This window comes from Podarcis tiliguerta (assembly GCF_965153285.1).
Source record: "Podarcis tiliguerta genome assembly, chromosome: 3".
Classification (NCBI taxonomy): domain Eukaryota; kingdom Metazoa; phylum Chordata; class Lepidosauria; order Squamata; family Lacertidae; genus Podarcis; species Podarcis tiliguerta.
Window position 1 is genome coordinate 90,980,250 of NC_139536.1, and position 24,035 is coordinate 91,004,284.

General features: G+C 42.3%; 1 protein-coding gene across 2 annotated transcripts in view; it reads left to right on the top strand.

Moving 5' to 3' along the window:
• Positions 1-24,035, top strand: part of MBOAT2 (membrane bound glycerophospholipid O-acyltransferase 2) — a 71,282-nt gene that overhangs the window by 12,542 nt on the left and 34,705 nt on the right. For both annotated transcript variants that reach the window (XM_083432364.1, XM_083432365.1), the window contains exons 2-3: positions 10,445-10,590; positions 11,208-11,285. In XM_083432364.1, coding sequence (XP_083288490.1) covers positions 10,445-10,590; positions 11,208-11,285 — 224 coding nt within the window. The remainder of the gene's footprint in view (positions 1-10,444; positions 10,591-11,207; positions 11,286-24,035) is intronic.

The following is a 24,035-nucleotide window of genomic DNA, read 5'->3' on the forward strand; positions in this document are numbered from 1 at the left end:
TTTCCTTTAGATTCCCCCCTTACTTCTGCAGGTGTATTCCTATTTAAGATGTATTAGTGCATAGTATGTGACAAAGGAAATAATGAATTTTGAACTTACAGCAGATTTTGAAATATAGGGAGAAACATGGGTGTTATTTTTTTAAATGTTGGAGAATTGAATATCAAAACAGCTTCCTTTGTTGATGAATATGTTGGTTTTCAGTCCAGCATTGATTAAGCATTCAGGAAATGAACATTTAGCCTAGAAAGGGGCATGAAGCACGTTCACTCTCTAGGACTGTGTGAAGCTCTGCTGGCTTGTAACAAATATAGCCAGAGCAATTTTACACGTCCCATAAACTGGGGCAATTTCACTAGACATGGCTGTCGCACTCCATCTCACTTGCTTGTTGACTTTGCAAGAAGGGAGTTATGCTTGGACATGTAGTAAAAGCTCCAGAGTTGCGTTACGCAAGAATTGCATTTCAGTTTGAGGATCTTCGTGTTTTGCAGGGTGGTGCATAGTCCAAAGATTGGGCCTGTCTCCACCACAGCCCTGTTTTCTTCCACCATTTTAATGTTTTGCAAGGATGGTTGTGGAGGAAGTGAAATGGGGGGCAGTGGGTTGGTGGGGTGGAACAGCGTAATCTAGAGAGAGGGGGTCTCTGGAAAGTGTTGGGGCCAAGACTGAGAAACCTGGTGGACTGTATTTGGCCTGTGGACTGGGAAGTTCCCAATCCCTGGTAAATGCACCCCATTGCTGCACAAACAGTTAAACTGGACAGAGATACAACATCAAAATCTGGAGGCTCAGTAATGGAACTTGGTATTACCAGTGGTCCATTCATGCACTAGATATACTAGGAAATAAATCCTCTCTCACTAAGTGTTGGCTCAATTTGTGCTCTTTGTACAGCACAAAGCATTCATCCACCTAGGTAGGGCAGTAACAGAATTGGGTCAAGTTCTGAATTAATATGTCCTCCTTTGCTGCAGTTTGGCATATGGTAGGGAAAGCACTTGGTGTGTGCATTGGACGAGATCTGAAGTTTGCTTTTGCTTTTCTTCTAAGGAAGTCCTAGAAGCAAGCCAAAATAGTATCCCTACTATGTATAGATGAAAGCCTTAAAAATAACAGTTTTGGAATCTTTTTATACAAGTGTATTAACATTCTCCATTGAAACAGCTTTCCCACCTTTATTTGGTCAGGATTTCTTTTGTATGTAATGTGCAAAACTCTGTAGAGCTACATCTTTACTTGTGAAGTGTCTGAAGTCAAATTCACTGTTTGCTGCACCAGTATTCTTGCTGTTACACACATGATGGAAATAATTTGATTATACCTGCATTTTGTTTGGTAGTTCTTGCATAATATCAAATTGATAGTGTAGGCATGCTCTAGGGCAGGGGTGGCTAATCTGTGGCTTGCCAGGTGTTGTTGGACTCCAACTCCCATCAGCTCCAGACAACATGGCCAGTGGTCTGGGATGAAGAGAGTTGTAGTTCAACAACATCTGAAGGTTCCACAGGTTAACCGCCAGTGCCCTATGGGAGTTTTTTTAAATAATGCTTTCTCTCTATATAATTTTTAATTAAATTTTCTGTTTTACAATTTAGAATATTTATTTAAACAGCCTTAAGATATCAATGACTTCCCTTCTTCTCTTTCCATGGTTCATTTTGCATAACATAAATCCCTGCATATTTTATATAAACTAAACCATTCAGTATTCCATGATTACTTCCATCCAAACTTATTTACCCTGTTGAATTTATCTTAATGCTGCCAATGTTTTCAAGTGTACACAATTTCCCCCCATATTTTCAATAAACATTTTCCAATCTTCTTTAAATGTATGTTCTTCTTGTTCTCTTATTCTATAAGTTAGATCTGCAAGCTGCACATATTCCATCAGTTTAAGTTGCCATCCTTCTTTAGTTGGGACCTCACTCTTTTCCATTTTGGGGCTAACGAAACACGGGCCGCAGTAGTGGCATAATAAATAAGGTTACATTTTATATTCTTTATTGAAAAATAAAAAAGATACAAGTGCACAGAGTAAGACCAGACACAAAAAAGTAGAAGAAAAGAATAGTACCCATGTGCAAAACAAAACAGAACAGCAAGAAAAAGTATACATTACCAAAAATAAATATAAAAATGTCATTTTAAAAGGTTACAAATGTTAACCAGACCTTAACCTAATACGGTATTTATAAAAACGAATTCCAAATATTGTTGAATTGGTCCATGGCATGTCTACATTTGTATGCAACTTGTACATGTGTAGCAAGTTTCTACACATTGAAGTTGAAGGGGTAGTTCCTTGCCTTCTTTTCCAGTCTGCTCTTTTGTGCTGATAGGTCTAGGAAGTGGAGATTTCCTACGCGACTGTGTAATAGTAGTTGATGGTATTGAGGCCGATATGACCCTCCCCATCTTCTTTCACTGGCATTTTGTCAGTGGGAGCCAGCGTCGTCGCGTAGTGTTTATCTGAGTGTCTCAACAGGATCAAGTAGTCCCAAGTTCAAATCTCCACTCAGCCATGAAGCTCTACTGGGTTACTGTGTCAGCTGCTGTCTCTCGATCTAACCTGCTTCACAATGTCCTTGTGAAAATAAAATAAAGCAAGGTATAATGAAATAAAGCAAAATGTTAGTAAAACCTTAAAGCATCAGTTAGCGGCTAGGTGGGCTTGTGGCCCTGGGCAAAGATATGGTGCAAGGAACCAAGTTGTTTACCTTTTTCATACTTGGCCACAACCGTGTAGTCTTTCCTGGGTGGGCAGCAAAAATTGCAGGAAGCACGAGGGGCAGCCTAGCCTGTGTGTCCCTGGCAGTTTCTCTGCTGAAACCTTAAACTGAGCCTTCATGGGCGTATTGGTGAGCAGTGAGTCAAGAGGCAGAAGAAGTTTTGCCCACATAGCACAAGTTAATGCCTGTGCTTTAAAACAGAGTTGGAAAGCCTTTCATCAGTCCATGTGTAGATGGACAAGTCTCTGCTTTTTCTTTAAACTCCCTCCACCTTAACTCGATGAGAGTTTTGTTAGGACAAAGTTTGTGAAATTATGGTCTGACTAACCCTCCTTCTTGCCAAACCAGTTACTGTCCTATCTTGTTACCCATACATTTTAAAGGGAAGCGAAACTCCACAGAAACTGAAAGTCTCTAGGAATAAATCCAACTACAAATGGTTACCTCTGTCCAATTATCTTTATGTCCTGTTGATTTCAACGAGGGAATGCAGTTAACTTTGCTCTGCTGAAACCAGTACTTACCTTTTGCCTGGATTGCATCTGTTGGGTGTGTAGTGTAAACAGTTTTGAGACTTGGGTACCTGAATGGTTGTCACATCTCGTGATGAACCTGTTCCCTGTGACACCCTTTTTCAGGCCTCTCTGCTGTAAAAGGTGAGGCATCTGATGGCATATATATATATATATATATATATATATGCTTTCGTAGATTTTCACGGGTACAGGAATGCAGGTTTTGGTGTCCTCGGGTGTCTTCCCGTGTAAAAGTTGGGGTGTCTAGGCGACGTTTCGACGAGGTCTCACTCGTCATCTTCAGGCTGGTGCTTTCGGCTTCTTGTTACTGGAACAGAGCAGGATCTCAGTGTTTGAGTTCCTATAAATACTGTTGAGGAGGTGTGGTGTATAGCCTCCAATGTTCTGGGCAGAGAGGAGGTTCCCAGGCTAGTGTGCCTTTTCTTCTTTTGTTCCTTAATTACTTGAGGGATATCTTGGGTGATTTCTTGAGTGATTTCCTGAATCCCACTTAGGTGGGTCATTAGGTGTGGATTAGTTGCTAAAGCCTTCGTGTCTTGAACTCTTGAACTTTGTGAAGAGTTTTTCTGAGAAGATGGCTGTACTGCACTTGGTTGTGCTCTGGCTTGGCTTCGTGTATAGGGGCGAGCTGTGGTTTTGTGGCCTGTGCCAGCCAGATCTGTGTAGGGATTGCAGGGGGGTGCAGCATCCGGAGGTGCCACCCTGGTTTGGCTACTGGATGGTGTCTGTAATTTATCTGTGGAGAGGGTCTGGGTTTGGGTCTGGTGTGGTTGATTGGTGATGGCGTTCTGTGTGCCTCTGGATCTGGTGTCAGATTTTGTGGGGAGGGCTAATTTCCAGATGTCTGGCAAGCGGGATGTGTCGTCACGCTTGTTCATGTTGTGAGGGTGTTTCTCTATCTCGATGGCTTCCATGATTATTCTCTTGTGGTGATGTTCCATGTTAAAGAGCAATTTGGAATCTGCAAAATTAATTTCGTGTCCTGTTTCTTTCATGTGTTGGAAAAGGGAGGAAGTTTTTTCTTCTTTTTTGACGGCATTCTTGTGTTCTGCGATCCGTGCATTTATTCGTCTGTTTGTTTGTCCAATGTACGTGGCTGGGCAGACTTTGCAGGGTATTTCATAGACCCCTTGGTTTCAAAAAGAAACACCCCCCAAAAACCAAGACACAGAAGAAAACAATGGCATAGCCCTCCTTCCTTATATCAAGGGCACTACAGATAAAATTAGCAAAATCCTCCATAAACACAATATCAAAACAGCCTTTTGCACCAACCAAAAAATAGCCAATATCCTCAGAAACCCCAAGGATAAAATTCAGTTGGAAAACCAAGGGGTCTATGAAATACCCTGCAAAGTCTGCCCAGCCACGTACATTGGACAAACAAACAGACGAATAAATGCACGGATCGCAGAACACAAGAATGCCGTCAAAAAAGAAGAAAAAACTTCCTCCCTTTTCCAACACATGAAAGAAACAGGACACGAAATTAATTTTGCAGATTCCAAATTGCTCTTTAACATGGAACATCACCACAAGAGAATAATCATGGAAGCCATCGAGATAGAGAAACACCCTCACAACATGAACAAGCGTGACGACACATCCCGCTTGCCAGACATCTGGAAATTAGCCCTCCCCACAAAATCTGACACCAGATCCAGAGGCACACAGAACGCCATCACCAATCAACCACACCAGACCCAAACCCAGACCCTCTCCACAGATAAATTACAGACACCATCCAGTAGCCAAACCAGGGTGGCACCTCCGGATGCTGCACCCCCCTGCAATCCCTACACAGATCTGGCTGGCACAGGCCACAAAACCACAGCTCGCCCCTATACACGAAGCCAAGCCAGAGCACAACCAAGTGCAGTACAGCCATCTTCTCAGAAAAACTCTTCACAAAGTTCAAGAGTTCAAGACACGAAGGCTTTAGCAACTAATCCACACCTAATGACCCACCTAAGTGGGATTCAGGAAATCACTCAAGAAATCACCCAAGATATCCCTCAAGTAATTAAGGAACAAAAGAAGAAAAGGCACACTAGCCTGGGAACCTCCTCTCTGCCCAGAACATTGGAGGCTATACACCACACCTCCTCAACAGTATTTATAGGAACTCAAACACTGAGATCCTGCTCTGTTCCAGTAACAAGAAGCCGAAAGCACCAGCCTGAAGATGACGAGTGAGACCTCGTCGAAACGTCGCCTAGACACCCCAACTTTTACACGGGAAGACACCCGAGGACACCAAAACCTGCATATATATATATATATATATATATATAAACACTCTACTTTTTCACATTATATTCCCCTCTCTCGAGCACTCGATTACGGTATTTTCCATGTCTGGTGCCCAGTTATTGAATGCTGTTCCCAGGGAAGCCTTCTTCGTGCCCAGACCTAGTTCTTACTGTGATATTATTTTGATGCATGCAGCCTTTAATATTTTTGTTAGACTTTAGTATTAACTCTGGTTTCACATTGTTTAAAGGTACTCTGAGTCTTGGCTGAATAATGTGGCAAGAAGAAACAGAGATACTGGATTTGTGATAACCAGTTTTTCTTTTTGAGGTTGTTTTTTTTAAGGTGGTGTAGTTGTTGAGAATATGGCATCCTCTAAAAGCGTCTTTCACCCAGACCATATCATTAATAGCTCACTAGCAACTTTCACACATGGTTACCGGCTTCCCTTGGATGATAAGATTGTTCCTGCTTTGCTCCTCCCTACTAGTGAGTCAGAGCAACAAACCATGATCCTTGGCTTAGCATCACATCCAAACTGGGAATAGTTTTACTCAATTAAATGATAATTGATAAACCAAGAATGAATTATGTCTTCAGATCATAGTCTGGAGCAGTACTCCCCCCCCCCCCCGAGAAAAATAGGTGCTGGTACTCATAATGAACGCGGGTGGCACTGTGGTTTAAACCACTGTGCCGCTTGGGCTTGCTGATCGAAAGGTCAGCAGTTCGAATCCTGGGTGAGCTCCCATTGTTCGGTCCCAGTTCCTGCCAACCTAGCAGTTCGAAAGCACACAGTGCAAGCAGATAAATAGGTACCGCTCCGGCGGGAAGGTAAACGGCGTTTCCGTGCACTGCTCTGGCTTTGCCATGCTTAGTCATGCTGCGGCTTAGTCATGCTGGCCACATGACCTGGGAAAAGTGTCTGCAGAAGCGGAGAAACGCCGGCTCCCTCAGCCTGTGAAGCAAGATGAGTGCCGCAACCCCAGAGTCGTTCGCGACTGGACTTAACTGTCAGGGGTCCCTTTATCTTTACCTTTTACTCATAATGAAGTTGTTGCAGTAAGTGCCAGACTTTTTAACCACAAAAGAGAGGTGTCGGTACTGTGTAACCTTGAGTACCCCCTGGGAAAAAAGCACTGGTCTGGATTGAAATGAACCACAGTCTCTAGGGAGGATGTAATGCTAAGCTACAGATCATGGTTTGCTGTCCTGTTTCCTAGCAGGAAGGAGTAAAGCGAGACCTTTGCGTATAGAGTGAGTCATTATCCATGGTTTACTGTGATGTGTGAATGCACCCACTGTGTAGGTGGGACCATCATGTTATGACTAACCCATCCATGATCCAAATATTCTTTGATAGGGAAATGTATGCCACAGTGGGCCTGAGGGGGGACGGGTATTGCTGACTCTTGTGGCATATGTAACTTACAGAGCTGGTGAGAGAGAGGCATTGAGAGTTCAGTAAGAGAAATGGGGAAAATATAAACCATGTTGCTTCCAGCTGCAATATATCACGTTTTTAATGCAGTTGTGCATTTTTGCAGCTCCCCCCAATTTCTTTTTTCCCTTCTTCCTCTGTTTGTTTAATATTAATTCTTCATTGGTGATACGAATTAAGAAAATCTTTTCCCGCCCCACTGTTTTCTGGAAATGTCTAGGCTCTATAGAATCTCAGGGGTGGGAGCAGGAGACCCATAGTTGTAAAAGAGATTCATAGTTATAGGGCACTTGCAGATGAACTTCAGAGCCTGAGGACAATTGGTCCCTTTCTTTATAGTAATGTGTTGAGAACGAATAATTCCTTTTGTCTGGCACTGCAATAATACTTAAAAGCAGCCATTGTTTAAATTTTAAACTGTGAATGCAAGTTTAATACAGTTTTTTTATGAATAGTAGTTCTTCACATTCCTTTAGAAATTTTCTCAGTGAAATGATAGGTGCGGTTGTATTGCTAATTGCAATGTAGTCCAGTACACCACCCAAAGATTAATGAATTTCGCAACATAGGCTTTTGGATTGTTCATTTTAATAATGGTGTTTACTTTAAGGATTTGCTAGGCTTGTTGAATAGGAGGTTACTTGGGCTGAAACAGTGCCAGCATCAAACAGCTTTTTAGCCTTTTAATATGGCTTCCTGGGCTTGAAAAATCAGGAATTTGACACTCTGCCTCTGATAACTCTGGGGAATAGGGAATAGGCACAATTGTTCCTGCTTTTAAGCAGTTTGGAGTAGCAGAATCCAGAAATATTGTTTGATTGGTAAGCTATTGCACCTGGAGAGGGCTTAGCAAATCCAGCTACCACATCATTATGCCAAAGTAGAACCTTGCAGTCAACCTTGACTCTCCTGAGAATTCCAGCCTGGATTGGTCCACTTACACTTTAACCAAGTAGCTAGAAGGAGGAGGAAACTCCAGCTAACTTTGTATACTCTTAAGGGATGGGCTTTTGACTGGCCCGTCCATCAAAGCATGGCATTAATGCCACCCTGTGTAGGTTTGAATGGTACCAGTCTTGGCCTATTCATACTAGGGGGTTCTTCTTTTCTCTCCCTCTCCCTTTGACCATTATATGTGTTAATGGCAATTGTTGAAATGCTTTGACATCCACGGTGGAATGCTTTCACTTCAGCGTGTATTAGCTCCTTCCTTGCTTCCCTCTTTCTGTACTCCTGATGGATTGGTTTTTCCTCTTCCTTTCCTCTAGTATTTGGAACTGAAGTTGGATGCATACAAATTTGCACAGTGTATAACTTCTCTGTTAATTCATGTGTGCGGTAAGGTTGTTGGTAGCAGAGAAGTTAGTCCCACCACTTGCATGCCAATTTCTTCTTGGGTTGTCTTTTCCCTCAGGCTGCTTTTATTCTTGGCCAGACTTCTAGTTTTCGAGCCTGCCAGAGAGAAACTTTGTGGGAGAAATCGTTGAACAAGGAGCTGATTAAGTACTCCCTTCGTGCCCAGTGAATACCCTTTCCCTATGCCCGCCCTAGCAGTCTGAGGTGAAGATAAATTTGGGAACATATAGTTTCTGCCCTGAAACATAACTTAATGCACCAGTTTGCTGGTTTCTGAATATGGAGCTCCTCAGTCTCATACCTGTGGTGGCCTGTCTCAGCACATTCTTGCTGCATCTCCATGCTGTCAAACACAATTTGTATGTTTGATAACATTTAGACTTCAGTTCTTCTGTGAACCATTGGGACTCATGAAAGCTGTAGGTCAAACATGAACACTTGTCTTTGCTTAAAAAGCCTTCCTTGAATAAAAAATAAGTCTCAAAGAGGTTTGACAAATCGTTATGCGGACACAAAATCATTTTTTAAAAAAACCACAATATTAAATGGTGTTAAATTAATTATGTGGCATATGGCTGCCTCCTCTGAATTCCAAAATAACATTCTACAGAATGGTGAGGTATCTCAAATCTGCAAAAGGACATTTCCAGAGCTCTAAATTGTCTGTTTTAGAGTTTGCAGTGGACAGTACTTATATCTTACTCAGGATAATGAAGGTCATTGTTAGAAACTATCTGCCCCCTCAAGTTTTTAAAGTTCTATGCATGCAGGGGTTGACTTGATGCATTTTAAATTGGGCATGAAATACAAGCCCTGCAGGGACCACTAGAAGCTGATCCTTGCCAAAAGCAGGGCTTGCATTTGGTGCTGAACGCAAGCCCTGCATTTAGCAGGAATCTTTGCAGCTGTGGCTTAACTTCAAGCCAGGGCTGTAAAAGAATAAACTGGAGCGCATTTAGAGTACACTTGTCAGTTGAATCACCTGATGGCATGTGATAACATGTTTGTGGCCCTGTTCACCTGTCAGAAGTGGCCTGCAGAGAGTCTTTGTTCAGTTTTCTCATGAGGTCTAATAACAGGGAGTACGTTTGTCTGATTTGTATATGCTTTACATTTGGTAAAACAGCTGCAGTATTTTTGTATGTATATACAGTGGTACCTCGCAAGACGAATGCCATGCAAGACGAAAAACTCGCAAGACGAAAGAGTTTTTTGTTTTTTGAGTTGCTTCGCAAGACGAATTTCCCTATGGGCTTGCTTCGCAAGACGAAAATGTCTTGCGCCTTTTTCTTAAAACCGTCAATGCATTCCTATGGGAAACCGTCAATGCATTTCCTATGGGAAACCGTGCTTCGCAAGACGAAAAATTCACAAGACGAAAAAACTCGCAGAACGAATTAATTTCGTCTTGCGAGGCACCACTGTAGATGCATGTTTTTGTGGCGGAAATAGCTTAAAGAAACTGGCATTGCATATTCAATGGCAACACTTAAAAGGTCTTATTGGAGTATACCTGTGGTTCTGTATACCTGTGACCTAGACAGTGCATCTTACACATTATCTGGTTATGAAAATAATACATGTACTTTGAGTTTTAAGGGTATCCAATGTCTTACAGTCATCCATTTTTATCTCAGTTTATAAATAGCTTTCATTTTTTCATATGGTAAGAACTTTGGTTAACATTCTGTCATGTGTTGCCTTTATAACATTTTTTTTTTTTTTTAGGGCAATAACTATTTCTGTTCCTACAGATATGTGTTTTTACTTACTAATCCTGCATATGGAGAATGCAACTTTCTTATTGGATTGAATTACATTAAAACAATCTTCCTGTGTTTCCGGCATATGATTTGGACCAATTGTTAGTGTCTTTGAAACTGATTTAATTTGACATGTTGGATCCACATCTGGTAACAGCTGTGGGAAATGTTTCTGGAGCATCAAAGGGTTTATGATAGACGTGATGTTTAGAGATTTGTACCAGCTTCACAAACGATTCATATGATTCTCAAGAAGATTGGCTTTTAAAAGGCGAAAGACTTGGCCTCCTTATTGCTTTGCAACAGTGATTATAAGCACTTAACCGCAAAAAAATGATGAGAGTTTTCTTTTCTCCGCAGGTCAACTTTGTAGTGTGCCAGCTCTTTGCTTTGCTTGCTGCTATCTGGTTTCGAACTTACCTTCATTCAAGCAAAACTAGTCCATTTATAAGGCATGTTGTTGCCACCCTTTTGGGCCTTTATCTTGCACTTTTTTGTTTTGGATGGTAAGTAACTTGATTTTTCTCTTTCGCTGTATCCAGGCTCTGGTTTCTCTAGCCCAAAGTTTCCCAAATTTGGTTCTCCAGTTCCTATCATCCCTGACCACTGGTCCTGCTAGCTGTTGTATCAGTGCTGCTTGATTTCAAGGCTTGTCTGCTTTTCTGTTTGAAGTACTTCAAGCCTTACAAAACAAATATGACCTTGGACCAAGTTGGAACATGCACAGTGAACATAGCTACTATGGGCAGTGATAGTTTCACAGCAATAATAATTTTATTATTTGTACCCTGCCCATCTGGCGGGGTTGCCCCAGCCATCCTGGGCAGCTTCCAACAAATATAAATAATCAAACATTAATATACAGAGCTGCCTTCAAATGTCTTCTAAATAGTTGTATATTTATCTCCTTGACATCTGACGGGAGGGTGTTCTCATCTTTTAAAATTTATTGCCTGTACACAGCCTTTGTCAAAATTAACAGGTAAATATAACCATTTTGGATGAGTTAATCTGGGCAAAACATATTTTCTCTTCTGCTGCTGCTTAGAATTGAAATTAACATTGACAAAATACGCAAACTACTTCGGCTAACCAAACTTTGTAACCATTTCCCCATTCTTAGGTATGCCTTACATTTTGTTATACAAAGTGGAATTTCCTACTATATCATGATCATTATAGGAGTGGAAAATATGCACAAGTGAGTATTGACACACTTTTATGTTTTCAAAGTGAAAGAACATAATTTGCAGGTGGGTGGAGCTTTAAAGCAGGGATGGCTACCCCACCCTCCCTGAGCTCTGACATAGCCCTCCAAGCTGATTTTCCTGGGGCTCCATTCAGTACTACACTGAATTTTGCTGTCAAAGTGTAAGCTTTCTTTTTTTATTATTTTCAAAAGAAGACACAGACTTGGGGGACCTGGCCCAACATGTTGATGGAAAATGCTGATTACTCCCTCTCCACTAATCAGATTGATGATTTATTGAGCAGAGAGGATGTCTGCGATAGCTCAGTTAGTAGAGCTTGAGACTGTTAATCAATGGGTTGGGGGTTTGAGGCCCACCTTTCATAGCATGGTTTGCAAGCACCCAGGGCTATGCAGAGTGGGTGGGTGAGTGTGCATTCAGCTGCCTAAGGCAGTGGTGGCCAAACTTGGCCCTCCAGCTGTTTTGGGACTACGACTCCCATGATCCCTAGCTAACAGGACCAGTGGTCAGGGATGATGGGAACTGTAGTCCCAAAACAGCTGGAGGGCCAAGTTTGGCCACCACTGGCCTAAGGCATGCAAGTCACCCAGGAGATCACAGCCGCAGAGATCAGAAAAGAAGAGTCATTCAGTTGTCTGGAGAGGCCACTTCTTGGTTCACCTGGAGAAGCCTTTTTCAATGGAGCCTGGCGACAGGAGCATGCAGCCATATCGAGGCAGCAATGGGTGTTGAAATTTTGCGCTCCTAACTATTTTGCGCATGAGGCAACTGTTGCTGTGCTGCTATACCACTGCTACTGCCACATTGGGCAAAAAGATGACCGTTGTGGTCCTTTCCAATTCTTTGATTCTGTGATAACCTCTCAGCTTGAGTTGTTTTGTTTTTGTGTGTACATACATGCCAAGAGTGTGGGGTGGCCACAAGCACTGCTGGCACGAGGCCTTTGGAGGGGTTAGTGAACATTAGAGTGGCCCTTCAGCCGACAAAGGTTAGCCACTCCTGCTTCAAAGGAACAAATTGTCCGTGATATCAGTGCAAGCACTCCTACCCTGAAACACTACCGTTTCCAATGTATATTTCCCTGGAGAGACCTTGTGTAGCAATGTGTTGCTCTTCTTGTTTCAAAGTGCCAAAAGGTTTGTCATACCTACTGTTTACGGAATCAAGCCCTGGGGGGTGGGGTTGCTGTAATTTTAAGTATATAGCAGTTAACATGTTTTCATTGCTGCTTCATAAATTATCTGACTTGCACACTTGTAATACATCTGAGTGCAAATTCCCCTGCCAGGTGAGCATGTAAAAAACCCCCACTCAATAGCATTCAATTTTCCTGCTTCGTTTCTGAGGAATAAAAAATACATGGCACATTTTTATCCTTGGGTAAGCGTAGCTTGGTATTTTTTATATATATATATATATATATATGCAGGTTTTGGTGTCCTCGGGTGTCTTCCCGTGTAAAAGTTGGGGTGTCTAGGCGACGTTTCGACGAGGTCTCACTCGTCATCTTCAGGCTGGTGCTTTCGGCTTCTTGTTACTGGAACAAGAAGCCGAAAGCACCAGCCTGAAGATGACGAGTGAGACCTCGTCGAAACGTCGCCCAGACACCCCAACTTTTACACGGGAAGACACCCGAGGACACCAAAACCTGCATTCCTGTACCCGTGAAAATCTACGAAAGCAAATATATATATATATATATATATTATTGAGCTGGGTTCATTTTATTCAGTATCTTTGCTGTCATCTAGGAAATGTATGCTGTGTGCTGGTTTCTCTCTTATTCTGTCATACTGTAATACGAATTGCCATAGACAGCAAATGCTTACGGGCCTGATGTGATAGAACTGTTTCATATGGAGGGTTGTGTTTACTCAGTGCAAGAGGATGCTCTTACTTAACTGTAGCAGTGTGGGTCCAAAGGCTCACTCCTGCTATGGCAAGGAATTTGGTACGGTTGCTTCATACTTTTTTTAGGTATATAAGATTTAACTGTGGCTTTCAAATTGGAAATGGGCTGTGGAATTGTGGGCACCCTCCCTTCTGTGCAGATTTGCTTCTACCTGGTTTGGCATTAATGTGAATTTTGACAGCTTGTGTTAAAATGAGCCGAAGTATACTTTGCAAGCTCCCAAAGTGAGTTATATACTGAAATATATAGCCTATACTGAAATGTCCTTGTTGTATATTATGGCCAGGAATCCACATTCGGAACAAATAAATGCCTTATTCATCCATTTCAGGAAGCAGAGTTACAACAGATAGATAGGTTGGTTGGTAGGTAGATAGATACATGGAAAGTTATCATATAGATAATACAATTTAAGTGCTTTGAACATTTGACTGGCAAATTACACTATGAGTTCAATAGTTCAAGTCATCAGTATGGCAAAGTGTAATTTGGATGGCTACGAAAGTCTACTTAAAAGTTTTTGAAATGATAGTATAGAACAGGGGATGCAAGCTGGTGTACATAGTAGCCTCCCAACATACTTATGGATGAGTGCAAACAAAATTGAACCTTTTCCATTTTAATGCACCAAGAACTTTGAAAGCTGTTTTATAGCACAGGTGTAGTTAACTAGATTCGGACTGATGTTAATTCAGATGCAGTTAAAACATTTAATATCATGTAAACTTGCTGACGCGGGTGGCGCTGAGTTTGGCCACCACTTGCCGATCGCATGGTCGGCGGTTCGAATCCCCGCGGCGGGGTGCGCTCCCGTCGTTCTGTCCCAGCGCCTGCCAACCTAGCAGTTCGAAAGCACCCCCGGGTGCAAGTAGATAAATAGGGACCGCTTACCAGCAGGAAGGTAAACGGCGTTCCGTGTGCTGCGCTGGCTTGCCAGATGCAGCTTGTCATGCTGGCCACGTGACCCGGAAGTGTCTCCGGACAGCGCTGGCTCCCGGCCTATAGAGTGAGATGAGCGCACAACCCTAGAGTCTGTCAAGACTGGCCCGTACGGGCAGGGGTACCTTAAATAAACTTGCTGAAAACCTGGGGGAGAAGATTTGCATAAACTGAGACTCCAAGTAATGTTTTAATGGGATGCTGTGACTGAGTGATGGAGCAGTATGTTTGCCCGAGGGCTCAGCCCTTGACCTGCCGGCAGTTTTCCTGCTGACTCCCCTCCCCTGCCCTTCTTTGTGGAGAACTTCAGATAGGTGTTTACAATTACTGTCTCAAAACTGCAGCCTTCATAGGCTGCTTTTAACTTGGTTAAGAAAAACCAACCTCTTGGTTTCACTACACTGTACATTTGTGTGTAATTTGTGTGTAATTTGTTTACTCCTCCCATATTCTTGGGTACAGGCTGGAGAGGAATTGGACTCGGCATTGAGTGAAGTACCATTCATTTGCTGATTACAGGAAGTCTAACAGGATGTTTATAGTAATTTATAGCAGCTGCCTGCATTTGCCATGCTTTCAGGCTTTTCATTTTCACCATAATCAGTAGACACCTGCTCATTTTTTAAATTACCCAAGAATTAAATTTAGAAGGTTTGGGGTCCCTATCAGATTCAAGACCACTTTTCTAGACGTCTTCAGACAGTGACTATGCTTTGTTGCAGTTTTGTTTGCCGAACAGCAAACAAACACGCAAAGTGTAAATAGGCAACAGGTGCACTTAAAATAGCCACATACATATGCCGTGGACCTCAGAGTGTAAAATTGGCATATCCATGGCAAATCTGCTGGAGATTTTGAGGTGTGAAACTACCCTCCTGTATGTAAGTCCCATTTGCATGGTTGTTGCTGGTTTACTTGCAGAAAGAAATTTGCGTTGCATTTCAGAAGTAATGATATATGAAATGTGTGTTTCATGCTGAGCAGGATATTTGCACTTTCCAATTTGGACCTGCAAGATGGTTTAGGATACGGGTAGTCTTTCTAGAACTGCTAAGATAGACAAACAGCATATTCCTTTTTCCACAGAAAGTTGCCTCATATAAGAAACCATTATGGAACTTGTGTAAGTGTAAGCCCCATTGATAGTAACAGTGTTTTCTTCTGAATGGGCATGTCTGGGATTGCGCTGAATATCACTTGCATGAATGGAGAATATTTTTCGTTGTATATCGGCTACTGAATGCAAAATGGTTGTGTCTTAGGTGGAAGTCTTCCATTCTGCAGACAACAGTATTTTAGATTTGATAATGGTTACTCGGAAGCTGATTTATAAGCCCCAGATTTGATATTTAGAACAGTGTATTCTTCTTCTTCTTTTGTAAAAGATACTTGCCTTTGTCTGTTTTCTGACAATTTTACATATTTTGAGCGCTCGAGGGAAAAATAGCATTTGGTTGCAAAAGTAAATATGTTGGGGTTGGATTAGGCTTGGCCAAGCCTTCTGTAGCGCATATGCCAAGAGATGACCTTGAAGTAACAGCCCTTAAAAAGCTCATTATTGTATTGTTTCAAAAAGCTCAAAGCAGAATGTGAATTTTCTGTGCCTCCAAGCAAAGCTGACAGTACTTCTGGGCCCTCTCCCTGCAATATGTTTAGAAAACAAAAAACCCAGAACCAGTAATAACTGAAGAAACTAAAAAATAAGGTGCAATAATGCCCACCCCTATCCATGAAGAGACAGTGTCACTGAAGGAGTTCATAGATGCTTGTGGTTGGCAGTGGAGTTCTTTTGGAATGGGAGATTTATGTTTTAGCACTGGAAAGGAGAAGTGTGTATCTTTGAAGAATTTTGAAAGCAAGAAAATCTGACAAAAGGATGGGAGCATGTTGCTTGTGTCCACTTCTAAGAATCACGAATTAAGTTACAGACATTTCTACATGTAAGGTAAAGGTAAAGGGACCCCTGACCATCAGGTCCAGTCGTGACCGACTCTGGGGTTGCGGCGCTCATCTCGTTTTATTGGCCGAGGGAGCCGGCGTACAGCTTCTGGGTTACGTGGCTAGCATGACTAAGCCGCTTCTGGCAAGCCAGAGCAACGCACAGAAACGCCGTTTACCTTGCCGCCAGAGCGGTACCTATTTATCTACTTGCACTTTGACGTGCTTTCGAACTGCTAGGTTGGCAGGAGCAGGGACTGAGGAACGGGAGCTCACCCCGTCGCGGGGATTCAAACCGCCGACCTTCTGATTGCCAAGTCCTAGGCTCTGTGGTTTAACCCACAGCGCCATCCGCGTCCCTTTTCTACATGTAGTTCACAAATATTTCTTAGAATAAGTGCATTTGGTAATAAAAAACAACAACCTTAATATGCAGGAGATTAATTTTATATAATTAGTAAGGACATGCATTCTCACCTAATTTATCATTTCAAAAGTTTGTAAAATAGCATCTGGAAGTTTGTGTCGCATTGCTAATAATCTCGCAGGCAATATCTAATAAATGCCCAGGACACATTTCTGTAGCCATGTTTTACGTAACACTTGAATCACAATTGATTGCACTGGATTAGGTGAGAAATGATTACAGGGCATAATTCTATGCAACAAAAGCAATGTTTTGCTGGTAAAATGTTTGAATTCCCAGTAATAAATGAGTGAGAATTGTGTATTTATTGTGCCATAAACATGTGTAATGGCTTTTATTTACATTCAGTTAATTAACAAGTATTACCTGGCTCAGCAAGAGCTCAGTTGGGAAAAATGAACAGATTCAACTGTGACGGATCTTATTTCCTCCTGGGAAGACAAATAAACAATAACAAGGAATTGTTTCTGAGAGGGAAGGCTTGAACTAATGGGTAATTACTGTGGTTTTCTCAAAAGAGCATTGAGGAGGAATGCCTTCTATTACATGAGACCAAGACAGGTTCTGTTTTGTACAGAGTTTTGCTAAAGACTTGTCTTAGAAACATAGGCAATTTGTTTAAGAACTAATTATAAATATACGTTGCTGCTTTATCTGTTAATATCTTTTGTGTGTCACTTTTCTAATTTTTTAATGCTTGTTTGTTATGCAGAAGATATGAACTATGTGGAAAATGTGACGTTGAGCCTAGAAATGCAAAATTCATATTTCTAACGTACACAATTTGCTAGAGGAGACTGTTTGAAATGTCTGGTTTGCAAGATTTTTGTTTCTATTCCTTTGTTAAGCATCCTTGACTTGGTAATTTATAACCTACCCTCTCACATTCTTTTCCTGTAGTTGCCTTCTCTTCAGCTGTCTTGTCAATCTGGCTGCAGATTTAAAAAAATACTTGACGAGGCTGAGCAGGTTCTCAATCTCTATATTAAACTATTGTTCTTGCTGACCTTCACTCAGCAGCAGTCTAATTTAAGGATAAACATCAATCTAAGACAGAAGTTACTTTTTTTTAAGTAATAATGACATTTGCAAGAATGACATGACAGCTTCAGTTTCTGTGCATGTGTTTTCTCTGTCTTTTTCTTTCTTTCTTTTAAAAAAGAGCTGTTACCTGTTGAGTGACACAACGGTCCTTAGACGGCAAATAGAGTTTCTGGTGGCAGTAAACGAATGTAAAAATGCTGTATGGGCAGGGAGAGCCAGGTGGAGTCAGAACCAGAAATACAGCTAACGAGGGAATACAAATGTATGCAAAGAGGGAATCCTAGGAGTGTCCAAATCTGGATTTCTCTCAACATTAATTTGGAGGCTGAAAGGTATACACAGTGAAGAAATCGAATGGACGGAAGAGTGTAATCTTTCCCAGCCCACTTATTATTATTTTTCCTGCAAATGTCCTATATTGTTATTAAATTAGACAAAATTAGATTCTGGAACTAGAAGTGATGCTCCGTTAGAGTACAGGTTGCCTTTTAAGGACTGACTGCAGCTTAAAAAACAACCCCACTTATGCACCAGTCCTCCCCGGTGTTGGTCCCTGCACTCTCTGTTACCTCTGGAAAGGTAGGCTAGTCCTAGGGGTTTGCTGAGAGCATCTAGTTCAGCCTTTCTCAACCTGTGGGTCCGCAGATCTTGTTGAACTACAACTCCCATCACCCCTAGCTAGCAAGGCCAGAGCTCAGGGATGATGGGAGTTGTAGTCCAACAACATCTGGGGACCCACAGGTTGAGAACCGCTGATCTAGATAGACCAAAGGGAACTATGGGTGAGTTTCTTCTGAAGTTGGGAGCAATAATGGTGGCACTTCAACTGATGACATAGAGTTCCAGAGTTGGCATCCATCTGTTTTGGGAGACAGTGGAGGAGTGCACCTTTGGGGATGAGGTCAAGCTGTTGGAAGGTTGCAGCACCTGCTGTGGCTGTAGAGACCGATGATGGGGAGAGAAGGTTTGTTACAACTGTGGCAGATGAAGGCGTCCATCCGGTTGTGCTGCTGCAGATGCACCATGGCTTTTCTTCTCCTCTCTGTGCTTTCCTCCTCCGGCCACTCATTGCCTGTCTCCATGCACTGTGGTGAAACCAATCCATATATGGAATAGCAAAATTTATGATACAAATGCATAATTACATGCAACACAGTAGAGAGAGAGAGAGAGCACTTTGCAAGAGCTGTGGTAAGCACAGGAGATCTCAGAGTGAAGATTAGTCTTGATCACTCCTTAAGTGGGGGGCAGCTCATGGGTGGTTTTGGTGGGAAAGCGTTTCTCACGTGAGAGCTTTTTGTGCACATCTGAGCTCCTGCTTTGTCAAGGAGCTGCCAACCAGATGAACCTATCTGGGCTTTAACTCTGAAACCTGCTTAGTTTAGGTGTGTTCTTGTTAACAGTTCCTGCCATGTGTGTGGGGGGGGGGAACCATGTGATGCTATTGCATATTTGAAGAGGAGAGCCACATTCCCTTAAAAACGTGCAGCTCTCTATAAAGCATCACAGTAAAACCTCCAGGTTTTGTAGTTGTGAAAGGGCAGAAATGATGATGATACAGTCCAGTATGCTAAGGATGAACTGTACTTCCTAGCAAAGATTTTAATTTGGATTGCTGCTTAGGTGAACACGGTTGACTGCATTTCAGTGCATTTCTGTGCCATATGGCTAACTGCTTTTGAAATGTCCCCACTCCCTCTGTTTCATGAACAGTTTGAGGAGATGCATTAGGAGTTGTTGTTTTTTCTGAGGAAAGAAAGTTTAGAGCCCTTATGCGGTTCCATTGCTCTATCAAAAAGAAAAGAAAGCTTGATGAGGATCGAATTACCACCCAGTCAGGTTTTGGTAGAAGTTTTATCTTCTAAGCACAGTTGTATCTGCTGGTGAACGTGGACAGGTTAAGCCGGCTATTGCAGAAAAGCACCACAGATTATTATTTTGTGTGTGTATTACAATCCTGTCGTACAGTGCTTTGTTTTGAATCCATCAAACGAGAACTTCAAAGGGTGAAACAACTGTATCCCTTTCCTGATGCTTCTGTAAGGCTGGTTACTCCACCTGTCAGGCTGCCAAGTGATTTGACTGGGAGCAAATCAGCTCTGAGTCATACTTGTACTGCTTGCGTGCTTTTATTACAGCAACAAACTATTCCTGTCAAATAAATCGGACTCCGCTACAAAATCAGATGCATTTAGGGAGGGCGGGGAAAAGTCACTGAAACGTATGTTCCTTTTCACCATCTTCACAGCATACAACGTTGCTTGTAAAATGAGATTAGAAGTCATTGGCGGGAAGGCATGCATTGAAGGAACAGATGAGGTTGTTCTTTGGAAAGTTGGTGTGTTAGCTTGGAAAAATCTTTCAACGACAAGACTTGGCCTTTTGTGTTTACCGCAAGTGTGTCACTGGAGTTCAGTGGCTGCGCTGTGAATCTCCAGGGATTGTATACCAGAGAAGAAAGGGACAAAAGAACTGGTATAATAATACGAAATAGAAAATAACATTACATTCAATAAACTTCTCATTCTAAAAAGGTTTAGGACGAAAAAAATACTGCACTCTTCAATGTGAGTCATGTTATTAGGATTGGTTTATGCTTTGAAGCAAACGTCTTATACTATTAATTGGTTACGTGCAAGATTGTTAATTGACTTGCCATTTAATAATCTGGCAGCCTGAGACTGCTTTATCACTACAGAGTGCTGAGATGAGCTTATTTTTGGATTAGGCTGGGGAAGCTTCAGAATGGCAAGAGTCAGACTTGCTTGTTACAATTGATGCATCGGTGTTTGGGCTGTTTCCCCCCCTCTTGCGTCATGTGCAACAGAGTACTGTGTTTCAAGGGCATTGGAGCATTTTAGTGAAGCCAACGGAACAGCCACATTTTTGTGCTAGACTATGCAGATGATTCTTAGCAACGTTTTAAAAATAGGCCTCTTTTCAACAACACTGTAAGCCAAAGTATGGCATAACAAGAATACGCACTGTTTGTGTAATCTTGCTCAGCCATAGTTTAACTTACTATTTCAGGTGAACCAGTTTAGGCAACGTCACTTTCTAGATTCATTTTGTTCTCTAGTTGAAATGATGATGATGATAATGTATTAGTAAGTGTGCATAGCTTTTTATGATATATTTGAAAGCTGTTTCCAATATCAGATACAAATATGTTCAGTCAGTACACAGGTTCTTCAGGTCATGACTTCTGATAAACTATGACTTGATTTACAGTATATATGAATACCATGTCAGTTATGGAGGGCTATACATTGTTTAATTTATTGCTTATCTTCTTTAACACTTCCAAAGGGGGACTGGAAGAGGTGTTTGTTTGTTTTTAGTTTTCCCACTTGATTATTACTTGATTATTTTGAAGAAAAATTGGTAAATTACAGGCAGTGTTCAAAATTAGCCAGGCGCTGGGCACATTCTGCACCTGGCTATTGGCTCTGTGGGTTAAACCACAGAGCCTAGGACTTGCCGATCAGAAGGTCGGTGGTTCGAATCCCCGCAACGGGGTGAGCTCCCGTTGTTCGGTCCCTGCTCCTGCCCACCTAGCAGTTCAAAAGCATGTCAAAGTGCAAGTAGATAAATAGGTACCGCTCCGGTGGGAAGGTAAACGGCGTTTCCGTGCGCTGCTCTGGTTCACCAGAAGCGGCCTAGTCATGCTGGCCACATGACCCCGAAGCTGTACGCCGGCTCCCTCAACCAATAAAGCGAGATGAGCACCGCAACCCCAGAGTCGGTCACGACTGGACCAAATGGTCAGGGGTCCCTTTACCTTTATTGGCCACTTGAGACCAAGTGAAGATACCTGGGTGCCAAGATCCCCCTGTGCTATTGGGCGAGTCAAATTTTAGCTGGCACTAACAATATGCACACTTCCTTTTCAGCTTTGTAATCTTGCACAAAAAGGGTTCCCAAACATTCCTTTAGTGCACCCGTAACCCAGGTTTAAGCGAATAGCTTTTATATCTCAGTTTCTGGCACTGGTTGCTGCATCCATTAGGCCCTACTGCATCATGGTGTCTATGCTTTTGTCTGTATGCATTGTGCCAGTAAACAGTAAAATGCTAGGAAAAGCATAGATGTAAAATATGTGCTCAACAGCGTTGTCTTACCTTACTTGATGTTGGTTTTTCATGTCTATCTGCAATTGCTGTCTATATCAAAGCCCTTTTTAACTTCAAAGGGCCGGTTTAACCTTGCAGCCCATTTTGATAGGTAGGCACGGCATACTTTTAGATGGGATCAAATGGTCTGAATCAAAACAAAAACTAATTGCTCCTTGACAGTTCCCTACAGTTCTTGTTTTAGTAGGAATTTGGGTGTTTTGAGCTGCTCTTTACTAAGGTATTTCTTTAATCCACACTGTTAAGATCATTGAGAGGCAAGTAGTAGCATGCCCATTTTTACTTTGTATGTAGAAACTTTGTTTTACTTTCTTCTTTTTATTTCTTTTAACAGAGACGTTCTTTCAGGTTAGGTTAGTTTTTTTTAGGTTAGTCTTTTTCTCTGTGTGGCTTCTAGTTCACTGTCTGTGACCGGTGAATGCAAGGTATGATAGTTTGTTCATGGCCCTAATTAAGACCTCATTCTGTCAAGTGTCCAGTTGGCTGCTTTTCTAAAAGCTTGTGTTTCTGGAAAGGCAAGAATAGAACTTTGGAAAGGCATTCTAGGTGACTTTTGCCTGCGCATAGGAACTCTTTGAAAGCTGCCGTGAACTTGAGCTCCAATATTTGGCTCTGCTACAAGCGACTGTGTGGCTGGGGGGCAACTCAGTTAATGACTTTTGACAGCTCTCTTTTGCCTGAAACAAGTGTCAGCATTAATTGCTGTATATTAGTGTAACACCTCAAAAATGTAATGCTTAATAAAAGTTGTAATAGGATAGGGAAGCCAATATTAAGAAGGTCTGCTCAGTCTGTGAGCAGAAACCAACTTGCTCATCAACACCCTTATCTGGTACAACATTTAATCTAAGGTTTTGCAGTGAGCAGCAGGCCTGTGCATTTCCATCCCCTATCCTCCTCTGACACGACCACAGTTTTGTGATTTAGAAGTTTTCACTTTCCATTTTTAAGCTAAGTAATGTTCCTTGTGGTGACTGAACTTGAGGAAACAAGGCAGGCTCATAAATTACAGATTGAAACTGGATTTGTATAACAAGTCTAATCACAGTTCTCCGAGTTGGGAAGTAACAAAGATCTCTTGTTTGGAAGCATCCACTTGTGCTTTTACTCTCCTTTTCATGACTGCATTGAACAAGTGGAATGCAGAGTGTGTGATGCCACATGCGCACAACATGTTGAAGGTATGTTTCAGATCTGTTTTAATATATGATGATATTTCATAGGCTGCACGTTTTAAGAAATGCGCCAACATACGTGCAAAAATGTGGCTGGTATTTTGGAGGAGCTTTTCATATAGCTCCATTTTTGGCTTCAAAACAGGTAGTATCTCACAGACTCAAGTCATTAAAAAAATAAAATAAAATTGCACTCCGTTGCGCCAATGCATGATGAAAGCAAAAATAAAAGGAGCTGTACCAGATTGGTTTTATTCCTAGAAATGACCCAATGAGCGTTGAGTTTTTCAGCTATTCAAAATTACATTTTCCAACATTTGCAACTTTCCCCCAGAAAGAAGAATTGCTTTCTTTCTTTCCTCCACCAAAGAGTCTTTTGCTGTTAGATTTCTGTGTCTGTGGAAAAACGAGAATCTGCATGCTTTGCAGAAAAGAAAATGCCTGTTGAGAAAAAGCTGTAAAGGTCAAAACCAGTCTTTTATTGCATGTTTGAGGGGTTTTGCTCTTTGTATTCTTTTTCTTTTGGGAGGGGGCAGGGGAAGCCATATGATGTAAGAATATTGTAGTGTAGAATTGGTATTCTACTCACATAAAAGTTCCCAATTTTAACAATAATTTCGAAGTGGTCTTTAAAAGCCATGCCTTGGTGGGAAAAAAAAAAAAAAAGCACATCTAGCATATGAGGTCAATGAGGATAAAGCATAGTGTCAAGAGCCTATACCAGGGGTCAGCAAACTTCTTCAGAAGGGGGCCGGTCCACTGTCCCTCAGACCTTGTGGGGGGCCAGACCCACCCTCTCCAAAAGCACCCCCCCAAAAGCACCCCCCTCTCCTGAAAGGACCCCCCCCCCGCCGATGCCACTCATGCCGCCGCCACCTTGTCTTTGGCAGTGTCGGTGGCATCCTCTGCCTCGGCAGGGCACAGAGCCCATGCCTTTGGCCTGAGCAGCGGAGGCAGCCTCCGCGCCACCGCCGCTTCCTCCCACTCGGCCGCCTCTGGGCGCCGCCCCTTCCCACTGAGGTGGCCGAGGGGGAGGAAGCGGCCAAGAGGGAAGAGCTGAGCAGGAGGAAGCGGCAGCGGTGCAGAGGCCGCACCAGCGTCGCCGCCTGCCCAGAGGCGTCCGTGGCTTCTGATTGGCTGCAGGAGCTTCATCTGATTGGATAATCAGAAGC